Source organism: Cololabis saira, chromosome 13, assembly GCF_033807715.1.
Source record: "Cololabis saira isolate AMF1-May2022 chromosome 13, fColSai1.1, whole genome shotgun sequence".
NCBI lineage: Eukaryota > Metazoa > Chordata > Actinopteri > Beloniformes > Belonidae > Cololabis > Cololabis saira.
Window position 1 is genome coordinate 47097987 of NC_084599.1, and position 21921 is coordinate 47119907.

The following is a 21921-nucleotide window of genomic DNA, read 5'->3' on the forward strand; positions in this document are numbered from 1 at the left end:
CGTCCTCCAACCAACCCCAACGAGCCGGAGGAATCTGGAAACATTCATTTCCCAGCATGCCGAAGGGCCAAAGTGACACCAAAGAGAGAGATTCCACCTGGAAATGTTGGATGTGGAAGCAGAAAAGACCCAGAGGGCCCGGTTCTCCAAACGTGAGGCGACGAGCAGAAAACGAGAAACCCTGATCATGTCGGGGCAGAAACACGACGACAGCAGAACGAAATCCATCAGAGAACCAGGATCAACAGTAAATATGGACTCTATGGACTAATCTGATGTTCTTGCCAATAAAAACCTTCCAAACTTACAAAACGCTTCAAATGTTGGTCGTCATAGTGTGGAAATGTCTGAAAGTGTGTTCCAAGAAAACTGGAAAGATCCTGGAGAAAACTATGTTGTATCAGACGCTATATGAATAAAAGTGAATTGAATTTAATTGAATTAAAGCAGTTATGCAGTTGATTACATCCTGTAGTTTTATGAAGGGGACGCTGCAGCGGGGGCGGGGCTTGTTGGGGGGCGGGGCTTGTCAAGGGGGCGGGGCTTGTTGAGGGAGCTTGTTGGGGGGCGGGGCTTGTCAAGGGGGCGGGGCTTGTTGAGGGAGCTTGTTGAGGGGGCGGGGCTTGTACTCACGCAGCACGTAGAGGGACAGCGCCAGCCCGGCCAGGCAGAATCCCTCGAAGAATCTCAGCGAGCTGAACATGGTGACGTTGACGGAGAAGGAGACGGAGACACCGAAGACCAACATGAGGAGGACGGAGACGAGCAGCACCGGCTGACGGCCCAACCTGGGGGACGGAGACAAGAATAATCAGGACAGGAGGACGGAGACAAGAATAATCAGGACAGGAGGACGGAGACAAGAATAATCAGGACAGGAGGACGGAGACGAGCAGCACCGGCTGACGGCCCAGCCTGAGGGACGGAGACAAGAATAATCAGAATCAGGACAAAAACAATCAATATAAACATTAAAACCTGGGACAGAGAGGACAAGAATAATAATATTAATATTTTATTAGTTTAGATCCATCGGCCACCCGATCACGTCATTTTCAAAACATTGGCCAAAAAAGTAATGGAACAACCCTAGTTATTAATGTTTTTAATATGTATTCATTATTACATTGTTTTATTATTGTATTTAACAATACAATGAGTGTGTGTGAGCACACAGGGCATGTGTCTTTTTGTGTTTCTGCACCTGTTTGCCGGGCTGGCTTGCTGATTGGGTAACGTATTGCGTCACGCATCGCGTCACTTCCTGGTGTTGCGGTCTGTGCTGCTGCCGTCTTACGGCGTTTGCAGGCTCAGATCTCTCCCGACTTTTTATCTAAAACTTAGACTGTTTTCTGGTAAAATAGCACTATATCTGGTACATTACTGTCTTTATTTCAACACTCGCTCATTTTCTCTTCCGTAACTTTCACTGTCACCAATCACCGATACATTTTCTGTCCGTTAGCCTCCGTTAGCATCTTAGCATGGCCGCTCCGGCTCCCACCGCTTCACCTCTTTCCTGCTCAGTGTGTGAAATGTTTAGTTATTCCTCTGCCTCCTTTAGTGAAGACGGTAAGTGCTTAAAGTGTAGCTTATTTGCAGGGCTGGAGGCGAGGCTCAGTCAGTTAGAGGTCCGGTTCGGCCAACTAAACCATAGTCCGAGAGCCTCCTCAGCTAACCAGGCTAAGCTAGCGGCGGACCGGCCCGTAGCAGCTGAGCGTAACCGCTCCCCTGCAGCTCCCGAGCAGCCGGCCAGGCAGGGCAGCTGGGTGACGGTTCGGAGGAAGACTAGTCTTAAAGGGCTCACAGAACACCACCACCCGCTTCATTTGTCTAACCGTTTTTCCCCACTCAGCGACACATCTGTTGAGAAACAGACCCTGGTGATTGGAGACTCTATTGTGAGACATGTGAAGCCGACTCCAGAGACTTTAGTTAGGTGTATCCCGGGGGCCAGAGCGGGCGACATAGAAGCAAATTTGAAGCTACTGGCAAAGGGTAATCGTAAATATGGTAAAGTTATCATCAATGTCGGAGCTAATGACTCCCGTCTTCGCCAATCGGAAGTAACCAGAATGAATATTGTCTCGGTGTGTAACTTCGCCAAGACCATGTCGGACTCTGTAGGTTTTTCTGGCCCCCTCCCCAATCTGACCAGCGATGACATGTTTAGTCGCATGCTCTCGCTCCGCCGCTGGTTGTCTCAGTGGTGTTCAGAAAACGACGTGGACTTTATTGACAACTGGGAGACATTCTGGGGAAAGCCCGGTCTGATTAGAAGGGACGGCATTCATCCCACCCGGGATGGTGCAGCTCTTATGTCTAGAAATCTGGCCAATGTTGTTAGACACTCCCCCTGACAATGCAGGGTCCAGGCCAGGATGCAGAGCTGTAGTTTAACAGGGCTGGAGGCGAGGCTTAGTCAGTTAGAGGTCCGGTTTGGCCAACTAGACCATAGTCCGATAGAATCCTCTGCGGACCGGCCCGTAGCAGCTGAGCGTAACCGCTCCCCTGCAGCTCCCCGGCAGCCGGCCAGGCAGGGCAGCTGGGTGACGGTTCGGAGGAAGGGTAGTCTTAAAGGGCTCACAGAACACCACCACCCGCTTCATGTGTCTAACCGTTTTTCCCCACTCAGCGACACATCTGTTGCTTCTCAAGGACCAACGCCTGCCAACAAAACTGTAGGATTGCATTATGTAATTAGCGACTCTAAAACTGTAGGATTACATGATATTGGCGACTCTGGCCCGGTGCCTAGCAAAATAGAAGTGGTTGCAGTTCCCCGCCCTCCAAAAGTTCACCAGGTGCAGCGTTATAGAGGCGTTAACCAAGATAACCTTGTAAAAATTAAAACCAATGTACATTTGGTACCAATTACAGACCTAAAAATTAGATGCGGACTACTAAATATACGATCATTAAGCTCTAAGTCTCTGTTAGTAAATGATATAATTACAGAGAGCAGGAGTGATATTTTCTGCTTAACAGAAACATGGTTACAGGAGGAAGAGTATGTTAGTTTGAATGAATCAACTCCGCCCGGCTACTTTAATCATCACATTCCTAGAAGCACGGGCCGAGGCGGAGGAGTCGCAGCAATTTATAACTCCGGTCTCGAAACAAAAATTGAACCTAAGTGCAACTATAATACATTTGAAAGCCTCATGCTTGGTCTGAAATTTCCGAGCCGGAAATCAGAGAAGCCAGTTGTGTTAGTGGTAGTGTACCGGCCCCCTGCTGGTGCGTATCTGGAGTTTTTGTCTGAATTTTCAGATTTCCTTTCTGGATTATTGATCAGCACAGATAAATTCATCATAGTGGGTGATTTTAACATTCATATGGATGTTGAAAGCGATAATCTTAAATTAGCCTTCGATTCTCTTCTAGAATCAATGGGTATCTCACAAAAAGTGGATAAACCGACGCACTGTTTTAATCATACTCTCGATCTCGTTCTCACCTACGGTGTTGAAACTGATGGTCTGTTGGTGTCACCTGTAAACTCCCTTTTATCCGACCATTACTTAATAACGTTTGAATTTAATTTTGTTGATGTTGAAGTGCAAAATAGGAGGTATTATTTTAGCAGATGTTTGTCTGATGAAGTTATTGTTAAATTTAGGGAGGCCATTGCTTATCTTACGACAGTGCGAAATAGTGATGTAGTCGAGGCCAGTGACCTGGGTTCTACCTCTGCAGATGTTGATTTCCTTGCTAGTAACACTGCTGATTTGTTGCATTCAGCTTTAGATGAAGTTGCTCCTTTGAAAAGGAGGGTTTCTAGCCACAGGAGCTTAACTCCCTGGTATAATTCAGATATCCGCATGTTGAAACAAAACGTGCGTAAAATGGAAAGGAAGTGGTACTCTTGTAGGTCTGTAGACTCTCATCGTGAATGGAAAGATATTCTAATAGTATATAAAAAAGCCATTCGCAAAGCCAGAACAGCTTATTATTCAACGTTGTTAGAGGATAACAAAAGTAACCCACGTTTTCTGTTCAGCACTGTAGCCAGGCTGACAAAGAGTCACAACTCTGTTGAGCCGTGCATTCCTGCAGCTCTCAGTAGTGAGGACTTTATGGGCTTCTTCAACAGTAAAATCGCGAGAATTAGAGAAGAAATCAACCAGCCGGTTGTAGGTGTTTCTTCAGCTTTAGCGACTTCCCTAGGCTCTGACTTGTCTCTAGACTGTTTTGATCCTATAGACCTCCCTGAGCTGACTTCACTCGTTAATAGAGCTAAGTCAACCACATGTATGTTAGACCCCATCCCGACTCGACTATTCAAACATATTTTTTCTCTTATTGGTACGACAATACTGGACCAAATTAACTTATCCCTAAGTTTAGGATATGTACCACAGGTTTTCAAAGTGGCAGTAATTAAACCTTTACTTAAAAAACCTTCTCTTGACCCAGACACCTTAGCTAATTATAGACCAATTTCCAACCTTCCATTTGTGTCTAAAATTCTGGAAAAGGCAGTTTCAAGCCAGTTATGTGACTATTTGTATAGAAATGATCTGTTTGAAGTCTTTCAGTCAGGGTTCAGAATGCATCATAGCACAGAGACAGCACTTGTTCGAGTCACGAATGACCTCCTTATGGCCTCAGATAAGGGATTAGTGTCCATACTGGTTCTACTGGACCTCAGTGCTGCTTTTGACACTATAGATCATGGCATTTTACTGCACAGGTTAGAGCATGTTGCTGGGATTAAAGGGACAGCTCTATGTTGGTTTAAATCATACCTATCTGACAGGTTCCAGTTTGTTCATGTACATGAGGTTTCTTCAGAACAGTCAAGGGTCTGTTATGGTGTTCCGCAGGGTTCAGTGCTAGGGCCAATCTTGTTCAGTTTATACATGCAGCCGTTGGGAAGTATAATCCAGAATCACGGCATACAATTTCATTGTTATGCTGATGATACGCAGCTCTATTTGTCTATGAAGCCGGATGAAACAGAACCGTTAGTTAAACTTCAGGCATGTCTTAGGGACATCAAGGACTGGATGTCCAGAAATTTCCTGCTTCTAAATTCAGATAAAACAGAGGTTATCATTCTTGGTCCAGAGCATCTTAGGAAGGGATTAGATGGTGTTGCGATGGCTTCCAGTGCAACTGTGAGAAATCTTGGTGTTATTTTCGATCAGGATTTGTCGTTTAAACCATATGTCAATCAGGTTTGTAAAATAGCCTTTTTCCATCTCCGTAATATTGCAAAGATTAGGAAAATCCTCTCACAGAGTGATGCAGAAAAACTAGTTCATGCGTTTGTATCTTCTAGACTAGATTACTGTAATGTGTTGTTAGCAGGATGTCCAAGTAATTTGCTGAATAGGCTCCAGCTGATCCAAAATGCAGCAGCACGAGTACTGACAGGAATTAGCAGGAGAGACCACGTCTCTCCAGTGTTAGTGTCGCTCCATTGGTTACCCGTAAAATTCAGAATCCAATTTAAAATTTTATTACTTGCGTATAAAGCCCAAAACGGCTTAGCTCCGCATTATTTGCAAGACCTGATAGTGCCTTATGTTCCTGGCAGAGCTCTCCGTTCTCAGAGTGCAGGTTTACTTGTAGTTCCTAGAGTATCTAAATGTAGATTTGGAGGGCGGGCGTTCTGCTATCAGGCGCCACTACTATGGAACCAACTTCCAATCTGGGTTAAGGGGGCTGACACCACCTCCACCTTTAAAACTAAACTTAAAACATTTCTGTTTAGTAAAGCCTATAGTTAGTGTTTAGTAAACCTCTAGCTGGTGTTGGTAAATCTCTAGGTAGTGTAAACTTTAGTGTGTCAGAGTCGCTCCTGTGGTTTCTTGTGCTGGCCCCCCCTTCTCCTCCCTTTTCTCTCTTTTGTCCATGTTGCAGCATCCTTTGCCGGACACCGGAACCTGCAGTGTGGGAGTGAGGGGGGCAGGGTAACGGCCCCTTTTGGGCGGGGGAGAATGTTCGTCCCTCAAGACTCCTCTCCCTGGCCCTGCCCCTTCTCAACCTTTCCCCGACCCTGCACCCCAACCTGGGACTTGATGATTGGGCCGGAGCTTCGGAAGCTGCGTGCTGGCCTGCGGTCCCCACCCCTGGTCATCCCGTTGCTGGCCCCCCCTTCTCCTCCCTTTTCTCTCTTTTGTCCTGCAGGTGGCCGTGGGTGGCTTGTAGCTTGCATTACGGAGCACAAGTCTTTTCCTGACCCTGCACCCCAACCTGGGACTTGCTGATTGGGCCGGAGCTTCGGGAGCTGTGTGCTGGCCTGCGGTCCCCACCCCCGGTCATCCCGTTGCTGCTTCCACCTGCCTGCTGTGCTGTTGCCGTCCCTGACCCACCAGTCTGGCCCTCGGCAGGAGGGTCCCCCCTGATGAGCCTGGTCCTGCTCAAGGTTTCTTCCCTCCTAAAGGGGAGTTTTTCCTTGCCACTGTTTGGCTTAAGGTTTTTCTCCCACTAGGGGAGTTTTTACCTGCCATTGTTTGTGTAATAACTGCTCGGGGGTCATGTTCTGGGTATGGGTCTCTGTAAAGCGTCTAGAGACAACTCTGTTGTATTAGACGCTATATAAATAAAATTGAATTGAATTGAATTGAATTGATGTCAGTGCGGTAGTGTTGGAGTAGTAGCGCCTGTAGTTAGTGCATGCTGCCTCTGCTTTCTGCTTTCAGCTACCGCCGCCGGCTAGCCCTCTGTTAGCTAGCCCTCTGTTTCCGGGGGTGAAAAGACGAGCCGAGTGCGTAAGTCTCCTCAGTCGGTACTCGGCCTCTCCACTACCAAGTCTCGCACACGCCTCCTGGTGGCCACACACGGTAACTGCTACCTGGAGGTTCCAGGCTGAGCTGTGTGGGATCTCGGAGCAGCAGCGGGCTCCAGAAACGCCCCAGAGATGCGGCATGTGTGTCCACCTGCGTGTGGACACGTCCAACTGCCCATCAACCACTGTCCCGGTTCGTGGGTAAACAGCCCCAGCTATGGGTAAATAGTGAAGACCTCAACGGTGGAGCAGGCGGAGGACGATGGCTGACCTAAGGGGAGCATCACAACAGCTGGGAAGGTGGAAGCAGGCTGCAGCAGAAAAGGGTTGCCGGTCGTCTTGGAGTCCATGCCACTGGATTCTGACCCCGATCTGTCAAGGACCTTGTGGTGTCTGTCTGTGCACCTTCTCCCCACGTTAAACAAGGTCACGCACAGGCGTCTTCTTCAGGGAATCCACCTAACATCCCGGGTTAAAGTCCTGTCGCGACCAGTAAGTGGCGACGGGGGCAGGATTGTGAAGTCTGGAAGCCCCTAGTCACAAGCTGGCACATCAGGCGGTGGATGTTTAGATGATCGCTGGGCTCTTGGACTGAGGCAGAAAGAGCCTCTCGGTAGCTACATCCACGACTGAGCAGCCCTTTTTAGGATCCACTCTGCTCACCCCTAACGGGGAAGGGGCGAGAAAAGGTGCCCTAAAAATATCCTGCCTCAAACCTCCCGACTGGATCACCGCGTTCAGAGGGATCACCAATTTGCGTCGAAAATACAAAAACTTTAATTTTGGAGCCTGGAATGTGCGCACACTGATGGAATGTGCAACCAGAGTCAGGCCGGAGAGGAGAACCGCCATCATTGCTAGGGAACTGAGAAGATGCCAGATTGACATCGCTGCTCTCTCAGAAACCTGAAGGCCAGATGAAGGTCATCTGAAGGAGGAGAAGGTCGTCTGAAGGAGGAGAAGGGTGGCTATACTTTCTTTTGGAAAGGAAAAGCCACAGATGAGCCGAGGATCCATGGGGTTGGATTTGCCATCAAGAACCAACTGATCAGCCAGCTCTCTGAACTCCCTGTAGGAATCAATGAGAAGAAGACCCAGGTGCTACATCAGCCTCCTCCCAACCAGCCACCGACTCCACCCACCATAAAAGTGGACAACAACACACTTGAAAATGTTGACCACTTCCTCTACCTCGGCAGCCTTCTCTCCTCCAAAGTGGACATCGACTCTGAGGTCAATCACGGCCTGAGCTGTGCCAGCGGAGCTTACGCCAGACTCCGGAAAAGAGTCTTTGAAGACCGAGATCTCCGGGTCGACACCAAGCTCCTGGTTTACAAGGCTGTGGTTGTAAACACCTTGCTGTACGGGGCAGAATCATGGACGACCTCCAGCAGGAACCTCAGAGCTCTAGAACCACCTACAGAACCTCAGAGCTCTAGAACAACCTACAGAACCTCAGAGCTCTAGAACAACCTACAGAACCTCAGAGCTCTAGAACAACCTACAGAACCTCAGAGCTCTAGAACAACCTACAGCAGGAACCTCAGAGCTCTAGAACCACCTACAGAACCTCAGAGCTCTAGAACCACCTACAGAACCTCAGAGCTCTAGAACCACCTACAGAACCTCAGAGCTCTAGAACCACCTACAGAACCTCAGAGCTCTAGAACAACCTACAGAACCTCAGAGCTCTAGAACCACCTACAGAACCTCAGAGCTCTAGAACCACCTACAGTACCCGTCTCCCCAAACATCTATACTCCCAGCTGGACAGAGGTCCCACACCTGTCTCCCCAAACATCTCTACTCCCAGCTGGACAGAGGTCCCACACCCGTCTCCCCAAACATCTACACTCCCAGCTGGACAGAGGTCCCACACCCGTCTCCCCAAACATCTACACTCCCAGCTGGACAGAGGTCCCACACCCGTCTCCCCAAACATCTCTACTCCCAGCTGGACAGAGGTCCCACACCCGTCTCCCCAAACATCTGTACTCCCAGCTGGACAGAGGTCCCACACCCGTCTCCCCAAACATCTGTACTCCCAGCTGGACAGAGGTCCCACACCCATCTCCCCAAACATCTATACTCCCAGCTGGACAGAGGTCCCACACCCGTCTCCCCAAACATCTACACTCCCAGCTGGACAGAGGTCCCACACCCGTCTCCCCAAACATCTGTACTCCCAGCTGGACAGAGGTCCCACACCCGTCTCCCCAAACATCTACACTCCCAGCTGGACAGAGGTCCCACACCCGTCTCCCCAAACATCTACACTCCCAGCTGGACAGAGGTCCCACACCCGTCTCCCCAAACAAATTCTATACTCCCAGCTGGACAGAGGTCCCACACCCGTCTCCCAAAAACATCTACACTCCCAGCTGGACAGAGGTCCCACACCTGTCTCCCCAAACATCTATACTCCCAGCTGGACAGAGGTCCCACACCCATCTCCCCAAACATCTCCCAGCTGGACAGAGGTCCCACACCCGTCTCCCCAAACATCTGTAGTCCCAGCTGGACAGAGGTCCCACACCCGTCTCCCCAAACATCTGTACTCCCAGCTGGACAGAGGTCCCACACCTGTCTCCCCAAACATCTACACTCCCAGCTGGACAGAGGTCCCACACCTGTCTCCCCAAACATCTACACTCCCAGCTGGACAGAGGTCCCACACCAGTCTCCCCAAACATCTACACTCCCAGCTGGACAGAGGTCCCACACCCGTCTCCCTAAACATCTACACTCCCAGCTGGACAGAGGTCCCACACCTGTCTCCCCAAACATCTGTACTCCCAGCTGGAAAGAGGTCCCACACCCGTCTCCCCAAACATCTATACTCCCAGCTGGACAGAGGTCCCACACCCGTCTCCCCAAACATCTATACTCCCAGCTGGACAGAGGTCCCACACCCGTCTCCCCAAACATCTGTACTCCCAGCTGGACAGAGGTGCCACACCCGTCTCCCCAAACATCTCCCAGCTGGACAGAGGTCCCACACCCGTCTCCCCAAACATCTATACTCCCAGCTGGACAGAGGTCCCACACCCGTCTCCCCAAACATCTACACTCCCAGCTGGACAGAGGTCCCACACCTGTCTCCCCAAACATCTATACTCCCAGCTGGACAGAGGTCCCACACCCGTCTCCCCAAACATCTACACTCCCAGCTGGACAGAGGTCCCACACCCGTCTCCCCAAACATCTATACTCCCAGCTGGACAGAGGTCCCACACCTGTCTCCCCAAACATCTACACTCCCAGCTGGACAGAGGTCCCACACCCGTCTCCCCAAACATCTATACTCCCAGCTGGACAGAGGTCCCACACCTGTCTCCCCAAACATCTACACTCCCAGCTGGACAGAGGTCCCACACCCGTCTCCCCAAACAAATTCTATACTCCCAGCTGGACAGAGGTCCCACACCTGTCTCTCCAAACATCTACACTCCCAGCTGGACAGAGGTCCCACACCCGTCTCTCCAAACATCTACACTCCCAGCTGGACAGAGGTCCCACACCCGTCTCCCCAAACATCTATACTCCCAGCTGGACAGAGGTCCCACACCCGTCTCCCCAAACATCTCTACTCCCAGCTGGACAGAGGTCCCACACCTGTCTCCCCAAACATCCAGCTGGACAGAGGTCCCACACCCGTCTCCCCAAACATCTGTACTCCCAGCTGGACAGAGGTCCCACACCCGTCTCCCCAAACATCTGTACTCCCAGCTGGACAGAGGTCCCACACCCGTCTCCCCAAACATCTGTACTCCCAGCTGGACAGAGGTCCCACACCCGTCTCCCCAAACATCTACACTCCCAGCTGGACAAAGGTCCCACACCCGTCTCCCCAAACATCTGTACTCCCAGCTGGACAGAGGTCCCACACCCGTCTCCCCAAACATCTATACTCCCAGCTGGACAGAGGTCCCACACCCGTCTCCCCAAACATCTACACTCCCAGCTGGACAGAGGTCCCACACCCGTCTCCCCAAACATCTACACTCCCAGCTGGACAGAGGTCCCACACCCGTCTCCCCAAACATCTACACTCCCAGCTGGACAGAGGTCCCACACCCATCTCCCCAAACATCTATACTCCCAGCTGGACAGAGGTCCCACACCCGTCTCCCAAAACATCTGTACTCCCAGCTGGACAGAGGTCCCACACCCGTCTCCCCAAACATCTGTACTCCCAGCTGGACAGAGGTCCCACACCCATCTCCCCAAACATCTATACTCCCAGCTGGACAGAGGTCCCACACCCGTCTCCCAAAACATCTGTACTCCCAGCTGGACAGAGGTCCCACACCTGTCTCCCCAAACATCTGTACTCCCAGCTGGACAGAGGTCCCACACCCGTCTCCCCAAACATCTGTACTCCCAGCTGGACAGAGGTCCCACACCCGTCTCCTCAAACATCTACACTCCCAGCTGGACAGAGGTCCCACACCCGTCTCCCCAAACATCTACACTCCCAGCTGGACAGAGGTCCCACACCCGTCTCCCCAAACATCTGTACTCCCAGCTGGACAGAGGTCCCACACCCGTCTCCCCAAACATCTGTACTCCCAGCTGGACAGAGGTCCCACACCCATCTCCCCAAACATCTATACTCCCAGCTGGACAGAGGTCCCACACCCGTCTCCCCAAACATCTGTACTCCCAGCTGGACAGAGGTCCCACACCCGTCTCCCCAAACATCTCCCAGCTGGACAGAGGTCCCACACCCGTCTCCCTAAACATCTACACTCCCAGCTGGACAGAGGTCCCACACCCGTCTCCCCAAACATCTGTACTCCCAGCTGGACAGAGGTCCCACACCTGTCTCCCAAAACAAATTCTATACTCCCAGCTGGACAGAGGTCCCACACCTGTCTCCCAAAACAAATTCTATACTCCCAGCTGGACAGAGGTCCCACACCTGTCTCCCAAAACAAATTCTATACTCCCAGCTGGACAGAGGTCCCACACCTGTCTCCCCAAACATCTATACTCCCAGCTGGACAGAGGTCCCACACCCGTCTCCCCAAACATCTGTACTCCCAGCTGGACAGAGGTCCCACACCCGTCTCCCCAAACATCTGTACTCCCAGCTGGACAGAGGTCCCACACCCGTCTCCCCAAACATCTGTACTCCCAGCTGGACAGAGGTCCCACACCTGTCTCCCCAAACATCTGTACTCCCAGCTGGACAGAGGTCCCACACCCGTCTCCCCAAACATCTGTACTCCCAGCTGGACAGAGGTCCCACACCCGTCTCCCCAAACATCTGTACTCCCAGCTGGACAGAGGTCCCACACCCGTCTCCCCAAAAATCTGTACTCCCAGCTGGACAGAGGTCCCACACCCGTCTCCCCAAACATCTGTACTCCCAGCTGGACAGAGGTCCCACACCCGTCTCCCCAAACATCTGTACTCCCAGCTGGACAGAGGTCCCACACCCGTCTCCCCAAACATCTCCCAGCTGGACAGAGGTCCCACACCCGTCTCCCCAAACATCTATACTCCCAGCTGGACAGAGGTCCCACACCCGTCTCCCCAAACATCTACACTCCCAGCTGGACAGAGGTCCCACACCTGTCTCCCCAAACATCTATACTCCCAGCTGGACAGAGGTCCCACACCCGTCTCCCCAAACATCTACACTCCCAGCTGGACAGAGGTCCCACACCCGTCTCCCCAAACATCTATACTCCCAGCTGGACAGAGGTCCCACACCCGTCTCCCCAAACATCTATACTCCCAGCTGGACAGAGGTCCCACACCTGTCTCCCCAAACATCTACACTCCCAGCTGGACAGAGGTCCCACACCCGTCTCCCCAAACATCTATACTCCCAGCTGGACAGAGGTCCCACACCTGTCTCCCCAAACATCTACACTCCCAGCTGGACAGAGGTCCCACACCCGTCTCCCCAAACAAATTCTATACTCCCAGCTGGACAGAGGTCCCACACCTGTCTCTCCAAACATCTACACTCCCAGCTGGACAGAGGTCCCACACCCGTCTCTCCAAACATCTACACTCCCAGCTGGACAGAGGTCCCACACCCGTCTCCCCAAACATCTATACTCCCAGCTGGACAGAGGTCCCACACCCGTCTCCCCAAACATCTCTACTCCCAGCTGGACAGAGGTCCCACACCTGTCTCCCCAAACATCCAGCTGGACAGAGGTCCCACACCCGTCTCCCCAAACATCTGTACTCCCAGCTGGACAGAGGTCCCACACCCGTCTCCCCAAACATCTACACTCCCAGCTGGACAAAGGTCCCACACCCGTCTCCCCAAACATCTGTACTCCCAGCTGGACAGAGGTCCCACACCCGTCTCCCCAAACATCTATACTCCCAGCTGGACAGAGGTCCCACACCCGTCTCCCCAAACATCTACACTCCCAGCTGGACAGAGGTCCCACACCCGTCTCCCCAAACATCTACACTCCCAGCTGGACAGAGGTCCCACACCCGTCTCCCCAAACATCTGTACTCCCAGCTGGACAGAGGTCCCACACCCGTCTCCCCAAACATCTGTACTCCCAGCTGGACAGAGGTCCCACACCCATCTCCCCAAACATCTATACTCCCAGCTGGACAGAGGTCCCACACCCGTCTCCCAAAACATCTGTACTCCCAGCTGGACAGAGGTCCCACACCTGTCTCCCCAAACATCTGTACTCCCAGCTGGACAGAGGTCCCACACCCGTCTCCCCAAACATCTGTACTCCCAGCTGGACAGAGGTCCCACACCCGTCTCCTCAAACATCTACACTCCCAGCTGGACAGAGGTCCCACACCCGTCTCCCCAAACATCTACACTCCCAGCTGGACAGAGGTCCCACACCCGTCTCCCCAAACATCTGTACTCCCAGCTGGACAGAGGTCCCACACCCGTCTCCCTAAACATCTACACTCCCAGCTGGACAGAGGTCCCACACCCGTCTCCCCAAACATCTGTACTCCCAGCTGGACAGAGGTCCCACACCTGTCTCCCAAAACAAATTCTATACTCCCAGCTGGACAGAGGTCCCACACCTGTCTCCCAAAACAAATTCTATACTCCCAGCTGGACAGAGGTCCCACACCTGTCTCCCAAAACAAATGCTATACTCCCAGCTGGACAGAGGTCCCACACCCGTCTCCCCAAACATCTGTACTCCCAGCTGGACAGAGGTCCCACACCCGTCTCCCCAAACATCTGTACTCCCAGCTGGACAGAGGTCCCACACCCGTCTCCCCAAACATCTGTACTCCCAGCTGGACAGAGGTCCCACACCTGTCTCCCCAAACATCTGTACTCCCAGCTGGACAGAGGTCCCACACCCGTCTCCCCAAAAATCTGTACTCCCAGCTGGACAGAGGTCCCACACCCGTCTCCCCAAACATCTGTACTCCCAGCTGGACAGAGGTCCCACACCCGTCTCCCCAAACATCTGTACTCCCAGCTGGACAAAGGTCCGCGAGCTCCAGGTGGGCAGAAGAAACGCTTCAAGACAAACATCAGGAACAACCTGAATAAATTCCTGATATCATCTCAGGACTGGGAGCACATGTCCTTGAACAGACACTGCTGGAGGGCGGCGGTGCAAGAAGGTGCTGCACATTATGAGAAGGAACTCCACCGTGTCGCACAAACCGAACGACAGCTCCGTAAGGAAAGACAGAAACAGGCTCCAGCGCGACCACAACCCACCACCACTTTCCCCTGTTAGCATTCACAAGGATATGTGGGTCACGAATCGGCCTCTCATTCAACTTTTGAATGTAGTAGGTAAAACTACTTTTGAATTGGAATGTATTTATTTTTTTATTGCACTGTTCTGCACTTTTTGTTTTAGTTTACAGTTTCATGTTTCTACATTTTGTGGCTCCAGAGCTGATAATCTTTGTTGAAATAAATGTCCATGTTGGAGAGACGGACAAGAAAACAAACTTGGGACAATTTGAGTTTTAGTCCACTTTTTTTTTCTTTTTTTTTTTAATTCATTGCCAAAATGTATCTGATCGGGAAAAAGCATCGGAATTGTATCAGGAGCAGGGGGGGCACCGTTAAACCCTCCTGGTGCTGCTCGGTCAGGTGGAAGATGTCAGTATTGTTCCACTGGGACTCTGTAGCTTCCTGGTAGCAGGAGGTCGGGGGTCGGGGGTCGGGGGTCGGGGGTCGGGCAGGTTGGGGGTCGGGGGCATTTTCTGCATTGACTGCATTGTTACTGATCCTGAGCACAACGCGGGGGTTTTTCCCACGATGCAGCTCAGGTGGGGGAGGGAACGTTCATGACGTCACGCCGTGTGTCACGTTTCTCAGGAAAACAGGGTCTGCACTGACGTCACTCCCCCCTTAGTCGCAAAACATCAGCAGCTAGTGGAGAAGACGGGATAACCGCCCATTCTGGGCTTAAATGAAAGGGTGAGGGATGTTTCAGGAGGAAGCAGCTAGCGGTGAAAGGGTGAGGGATGTTTCAGGAGGAAGCAGCTAGCAGTGAAAGGGTGAGGGATGTTTCAGGAGGAAGCAGCTAGCGGTGAAAGGGTGAGGGATGTTTCAGGAGGAAGCAGCTAGCGGTGAAAGGGTGAGGGATGTTTCAGGAGGAAGCAGCTAGCAGTGAAAGGGTGAGGGATGTTTCAGGAGGAAGCAGCTAGCGGTGAAAGGGTGAGGGATGTTTCAGGAGGAAGCAGCTAGCAGTGAAAGGGTGAGGGATGTTTCAGGAGGAAGCAGCTAGCAGTGAAAGGGTGAGGGATGTTTCAGGAGGAAGCAGCTAGCGGTGAAAGGGTGAGGGATGTTTCAGGAGGAAGCAGCTAGCAGTGAAAGGGTGAGGGATGTTTCAGGAGGAAGCAGCTAGCGGTGAAAGGGTGAGGGATGTTTCAGCTAGCGGTGAAAGGGTGAGGGATGTTTCAGGAGGAAGCAGCTAGCGGTGAAAGGGTGAGGGATGTTTCAGGAGGAAGCAGCTAGCGGTGAAAGGGTGAGGGATGTTTCAGGAGGAAGCAGCTAATATTCTGAATACTTCACAACTTTAAGAACATATTAAAGTTGTAGAAAATCATATTTTCCCACCTCAGGTTGCAAATCGTAATCATTTTTGGTCATTATTGTGGGATGTGGGCACTGTTTGGCCTCAACTCCGTTATGGACACTATGGAATTGGTCTGAACTCTATTTAAACATATTATTGTAATTAAAACATCATTTTTCTATGAATCAGATGTCCCTCACTCTAATTCAATAATTGAGAACATAAAAAATGCTGACAATATCACACATTTGCTATTCCTCCACCTGAAATAGCATTTTTTTTAACCAAGGGCCTCCTGGACTTTGAGTTAAAGTTGTTTTAGCTTCAGAATGTGAGTTAAAAATTATATTTGTATGATCTTCTAAACATTTCAGACAACCTCCAACCATCAATAGATGATGTTTTCATAAACAATGATAAATAATTGATCAAAAATGTCTACGTGTGACAGAGTTGAGCCTTGTGTGACGGAGTTACGGCTACACGGTTACAGCTAGCGTTAGCCACCTACCAGTCGGCCAGGACGCCCATCACCAGGTAGCCCACGATGGATCCCACCAGCAGGGAGAACTTGGCGATGTGGACCTTCCAGGCCGAGTCGCACACCAGGTTCCACTGGAACCAGAAACAAAAGCAGAATCAGTACCGACTTCAGGGAGACGTAGAAATAAAGAAATATCAGACGCTGAAATACTTCTGGTACGAGAACGAGAGGAAACTGGATCTGAATCCAGACAGAACTGACACAAGCTGCCTCATTCCTGCTGCACGGCGACCGCCGACGCTCAAATATGACAAAGGTAAACTGTTCATCAATAATATCTGACGAAGGTAAACTGTTCATCAATACGTCTGACGAAGGTAAACTGTTCATCGGAGGCTTGAACTCCAGACCAATGAAGACTCTCTGGCCGCCCTCGGCAGATACAGAACCATGGAGAAAGTGGACGTTGTCAGAGACAAAGAGACCGGCAGATCCGGCGGGTTCGGCTTTGTGAAATACGACAACGTTGACGACGCTAAAGACGTGCCATGAACGGAAAGACTCTTGATGGCAGAGCTACTGGCGTGGATGAAGAACGGAAGGGCGGCCGGCCCGGTCGCGGGTTCAGCTCCGGCAGGTTCAGCTCCGGTCCACGGGGCGCTGGCATTTTTACGCGTCTGTGAAACCTGTAAAGTCCCATTTTTGAGAATCCAACAGCCTTTCAAATAGTTACTGATCGACAAATTAAATGCTTGCTGAATTCTCACTTAAGCCTCAATTATGGTTCTGCATCAAACCGACGCCGTGCCTACGCCGTCGCCGTGACGCCTTCGCCGTGACGCCGTCGCCGTGACGCCTTCGCCGTGACGCCGTCGTCGTGACGCCGTCGTCGTGACGCCGTCGTCGTGACGCCGTCGCCGTGACGCCGTCGCCGTGACGCCGTCGCCGTGACGCCGTCGCCGTGACGCAGTCGCCGTGACGCCGTCGCCGTGACGCCGTCGTGCCTACGCCGTGCCTACGCCGTGCCTACGCCGTCGCCGTGACGCCGTGACGCCGTCGTGAACCTTCGGACTTCTCCGTCACTCCATTTCTCCACGGTGCAGTTCCCCCCGTGACCGCTAGGGGGTCGCGATCTTTTCCTGAATGGTTTATCCGACTTTTTCCGGTCACAGTGAATGAAAGAGATAAGGACAACTATTGTGCAAAAAACCAAAACAAAAAAAATCACACGAAGAAAAGAGGCTGAAAGTTCACCACTGCTTCAAACCTGAAACCGGAAGTGCGTTGCTACCAAGAGAACCAATCACAGCTCTCGGTCTGCGTGTGGTACACGTCGACGCGTACCCTACGCCGTAGGGACGGCGTGTGGACGCAGAACCAGAACTCAGCCTTCAGGCTTTCTTTTCCCCCACTTTCTTTTAACATGAGATTTAATGGGACTACTTTCTTTCTCTTTTTTGTCTGAGCTCCTGCCTGATTTTTAAATTGAGGGAGATGCTAATAAAGACTTTTGGGGGGCCACTGTTACGGCCCTGGAACTAATAAGAGAACCTTAGATTAGCCGAGGCTCCTTATGTTCCATTTCCCAAAAGAAGTGAATTCCTTTCAGACTGGTGAAATACAGGACTGTCTCAGAAAATTAGAATATTGTGATAAAGTTCTTTATTTTCTATAATGCAATTAAAAAAAAAAAAAAAATGTCATCCATTCTGGATTCATTACAAATCAACTGAAATATTGCAAGCCTTTTATTATTTTAATATTTCTGATTATGGTTTACAGCTTAAGATTAAGATTCCCAGAATATTCTAGTTTTTTTAGATAGGATATTTGAGTTTTCTTAAACTGTAAGCCATGATCAGCAATATTAAAATAATAAAAGGCTTGTAATATTTCAGTTGATTTGTAATGAGAATAAGAATTGATGACATTTTTGTAATGGCATTACAGAAAATCACAATATTCTAATTTTCTGAGACAGTTCTGTACACCCGAAGTGGCCGGCTGTTTGTGAAGTTGCAAAATGCAGCGTGTTACAGTCTCTCCACGGTGTCTTCTGCTACAGTCTCTCCACGGTGTCTTCTGCTACAGTCTCTCCACGGTGTCTTCTGCTACAGTCTCTCCACGGTGTCTTCTGCTACAGTCTCTCCACGGTGTCTTCTGCTACAGTCTGTCCACGGTGTCTTCTGCTACAGTCTGTCCACGGTGTCTTCTGCTACAGTCTCTCCACGGTGTCTTCTGTTACAGTCTCTCCACGGTGTCTTCTGTTACAGTCTCTCCACGGTGTCTTCTGCTACGGTCTCTCCACGGTGTCTTCTGCTACAGTCTCTCCACGGTGTCTTCTGCTACAGTCTCTCCACGGTGTCTTCTGCTACAGTCTCTCCACGGTGTCTTCTGCTACGGTCTCTCCACGGTGTCTTCTGTTACAGTCTCTCCACGGTGTCTTCTGTTACAGCCTCTCCACGGTGTCTTCTGCTACAGTCTCTCCACGGTGTCTTCTGTTACAGCCTCTCCACGGTGTCTTCTGCTACAGTCTCTCCACGGTGTCTTCTGCTACAGTCTGTCCACGGTGTCTTCTGCTACAGTCTCTCCACGGTGTCTTCTGCTACAGTCTCTCCACGGTGTCTTCTGCTCATCATCTGCATTTTAAATGTGCTGTAAAATGGACTAATCTTGTCAAGTGATCTCAAAATGTAACTTCCTTTACCCAAAGTAAAATATAAACGGGAACAGATTTGTACTTTATGTTCTTTGTGATTCAAGGTTGTTGTTCTTTTGTCAGTTTGGCTTCATGAAGCTGTTACTGTTAACTGTTATGTTATGTTACTGTTAACTGTTATGTTATGTTACTGTTACTGTTATGTTATGTTACTGTTAACTGTTATGTTATGTTACTGTTACTGTTATGTTATGTTACTGTTAACTGTTATGTTATGTTACTGTTAACTGTTATGTTATGTTACTGTTAACTGTTATGTTATGTTACTGTTAACTGTTATGTTATGTTACTGTTATGTTATGTTACTGTTAACTGTTATGTTATGTTACTGTTAACTGTTATGTTATGTTACTGTTAACTGTTATGTTATGTTACTGTTAACTGTTATGTTATGTTACTGTTAACTGTTATGTTATGTTACTGTTAACTGTTATGTTATGTTACTGTTAACTGTTATGTTATGTTATGTTACTGTTAACTGTTATGTTACTGTTAACTGTTATGTTACTGTTAACTGTTATGTTATGTTACTGTTAACTGTTATGTTACTGTTAACTGTTATGTTACTGTTAACTGTTATGTTATGTTACTGTTAACTGTTATGTTATGTTACTGTTAACTGTTATGTTATGTTACTGTTAACTGTTAACTGTTATGTTATGTTACTGTTAACTGTTATGTTATGTTACTGTTAACTGTTATGTTATGTTACTGTTAACTGTTATGTTATGTTACTGTTAACTGTTATGTTATGTTACTGTTAACTGTTCTGTTATGTTACTGTTAACTGTTATGTTATGTTACTGTTAACTGTTCTGTTATGTTACTGTTAATGTTAACTGTTATGTTACTGTTAACTGTTATGTTATGTTACTGTTAACTGTTATGTTATGTTACTGTTAACTGTTATGTTATGTTACTGTTAACTGTTATGTTATGTTACTGTTAACTGTTATGTTATGTTACTGTTAACTGTTATGTTATGTTACTGTTACTGTTCTGTTATGTTATGTTACTGTTATGATTAAAACAACTATGGAAAATAAAAAAAAAAGAAGAAAAAGGTTGGTTTGGCTCAGAGTCTCAGCTTCAGCACCGAGGACAGCGACGCTCTGACTGACAGCTGTCAGGCTGTGTGTGTGTGTGTGTGTGTGTGTGTGTGTGTGTGTGTGTGTGTGTGTGTGTGTGTGTGTGTGTGTGTGTGTGTGTGTGTGTGTGTGTGTGTGTGTGTGTGTGTGTGTGTGTGTGTGTGTGTGCCTCCGTTCCCAGGAAGAAAATAGTTAAACACCTAATTTTGCCCAGCTTTTGAGCAGCTTATTGAATGTTTTCCTAATCTTTCTCACGGTGTCTTCTACTAATTTGGTTTTTGAAATAATTTATTATATTATTATTATAATTAATGCTTTGCAGTATCATAGCTTATGCATTCAGTATGTTGAAGTTTTTTAAGTTGAAGTTTTCTGAGCTCCACTGGCTTTTAAACCTGGTCTCTGTGATTTTGCCACAGACGCGTCAGTGTTTTAATCTTCAACCTTCACGGTGTCTTAATAATGTACCTGTAAATGTACTTTACTGCTGCACTTCAGGCTGAGTTTCATTGGTAAAATATTTTCAAACTGATTATGGGAGAATTTCTATGTGATGGTATTGTCATTTAAAAATAAGAAAATGAGAAAAAAAAAGAAAAAAGGAACTAACTCCACCGGCCGAGCCGTGGCAGTAAGAGGAAGTTGAGTTAAGGATCAAACTCACATTTCTGGTTCCATCGTGAGAAAAACGGGTTGATGAGATGTGTACTCATAACAACAACTTAACCCCCACAGGTCGCTGGTTCCCCTCCCGTCATCCCATCCCCGTTACCTTGGTAACCACGTTCTGGCTGAGTCCCGTCTGCAGCTCCAGCCTCAGCTCCGCGCAGGCGCACAGCGGCCCCCCGGGGCCCCCGGGGCCCCCGCCGGGTCCGGGTCCGGGGCCCCCCAGCGCGGTCCAGTTATTCCCGTTACTCCCGGTACTCCCGTTACTGCCGTTAATCCCGGTACTCCCGTTACTCCCGGTACTCCCGTTACTCCAGTTACTCCCGGTACTCCCGTTACCCCCGGTACTCCCGTTACTCCAGGGGCAGGTGCCCACGGGCTGCGCCAGCAGGAATTGGTCGGAGAACCTGCTGAGGCCGATGAGCAGCGCGGGGATCCAGGTGAGCAGAACCAGGCGCTGCTGGAACCGGCCGAACCCGCCCAGGGCGGGCAGCACGCAGCCGTCCACCCGGGGCCCCCCGGGGGGGGGCGCGGGCCCCGCGGGCCCCGCGGGCCCCGCGGGGGCCTCCGGCCGCCCGGACATCTCCAGGACGGAGGGAAGAAAGGAAGAGCGGAGCGCAGCGCGCCTGCGCAGCTGCAGCTCCGGCACAAAGAGGGATGAGGATCAGGATCAGGTCCAGATCGGGTCCGGGTCCGGGTCCGGATCAGGTCCTGCTGGGGGGTCCAGATCAGGTCCAGGTCCGGATCAGGTCCGGATCAGGTCCCGGCGGGTCCGGGCGCGCCCCCGCACCGGCTCTGTGTTCCATGAAGCTCCGCTGCTGCAGGACGCGTCCATGCCGGGGAAGATGCCTGTTAGTGCCTGGCCCGGCGGCTGCGGCAGCTCCTACTAGTGCCTGGCCCGGCGGCTCCTCGGCAGTTCCTACTAGTGCCTGGCCCGGCGGCTCCTCGGCAGGTCCTCAGACCGCCCCGCGGACCCCCCGCTGCTGCGCCTGCGTGAGCCGCTCATCTCCATCTGCAGCCGTTAGAATAAAACCTCAAAACCCGCTCTGTGTGTGTGTGTGTGTGTGTGTGTGTGTGTGTGTGTGTGTGTGTGTGTGTGTGTGTGTGTGTGTGTGTGTGTGTGTGTGTGTGTGTGTGTGTGTGTGTGGCCCCGCCCCCAGCGGTGGCGCTATGCGCTCTGATTGGTCGGAGCTGCGGGAGCGCCGCTCCAACAAAGA

The 21921-nt window shown here is 50.4% G+C and overlaps 1 protein-coding gene across 1 annotated transcript in view; it reads right to left on the reverse strand.

Annotated features, from left to right (window-relative positions):
- Positions 1–21732, reverse strand: part of LOC133458727 (solute carrier family 22 member 23-like) — a 39424-nt gene extending 17692 nt beyond the window's left edge. The window contains exons 1-3 of the mRNA XM_061738930.1: positions 20811–21732; positions 16259–16362; positions 634–788 (exon numbers count right to left, since the gene is read on the reverse strand). Coding sequence (XP_061594914.1) covers positions 634–788; positions 16259–16362; positions 20811–21287 — 736 coding nt within the window. The 5' untranslated portion in view covers positions 21288–21732. The remainder of the gene's footprint in view (positions 1–633; positions 789–16258; positions 16363–20810) is intronic.
- Positions 21733–21921: the final 189 nt, after the last annotated feature.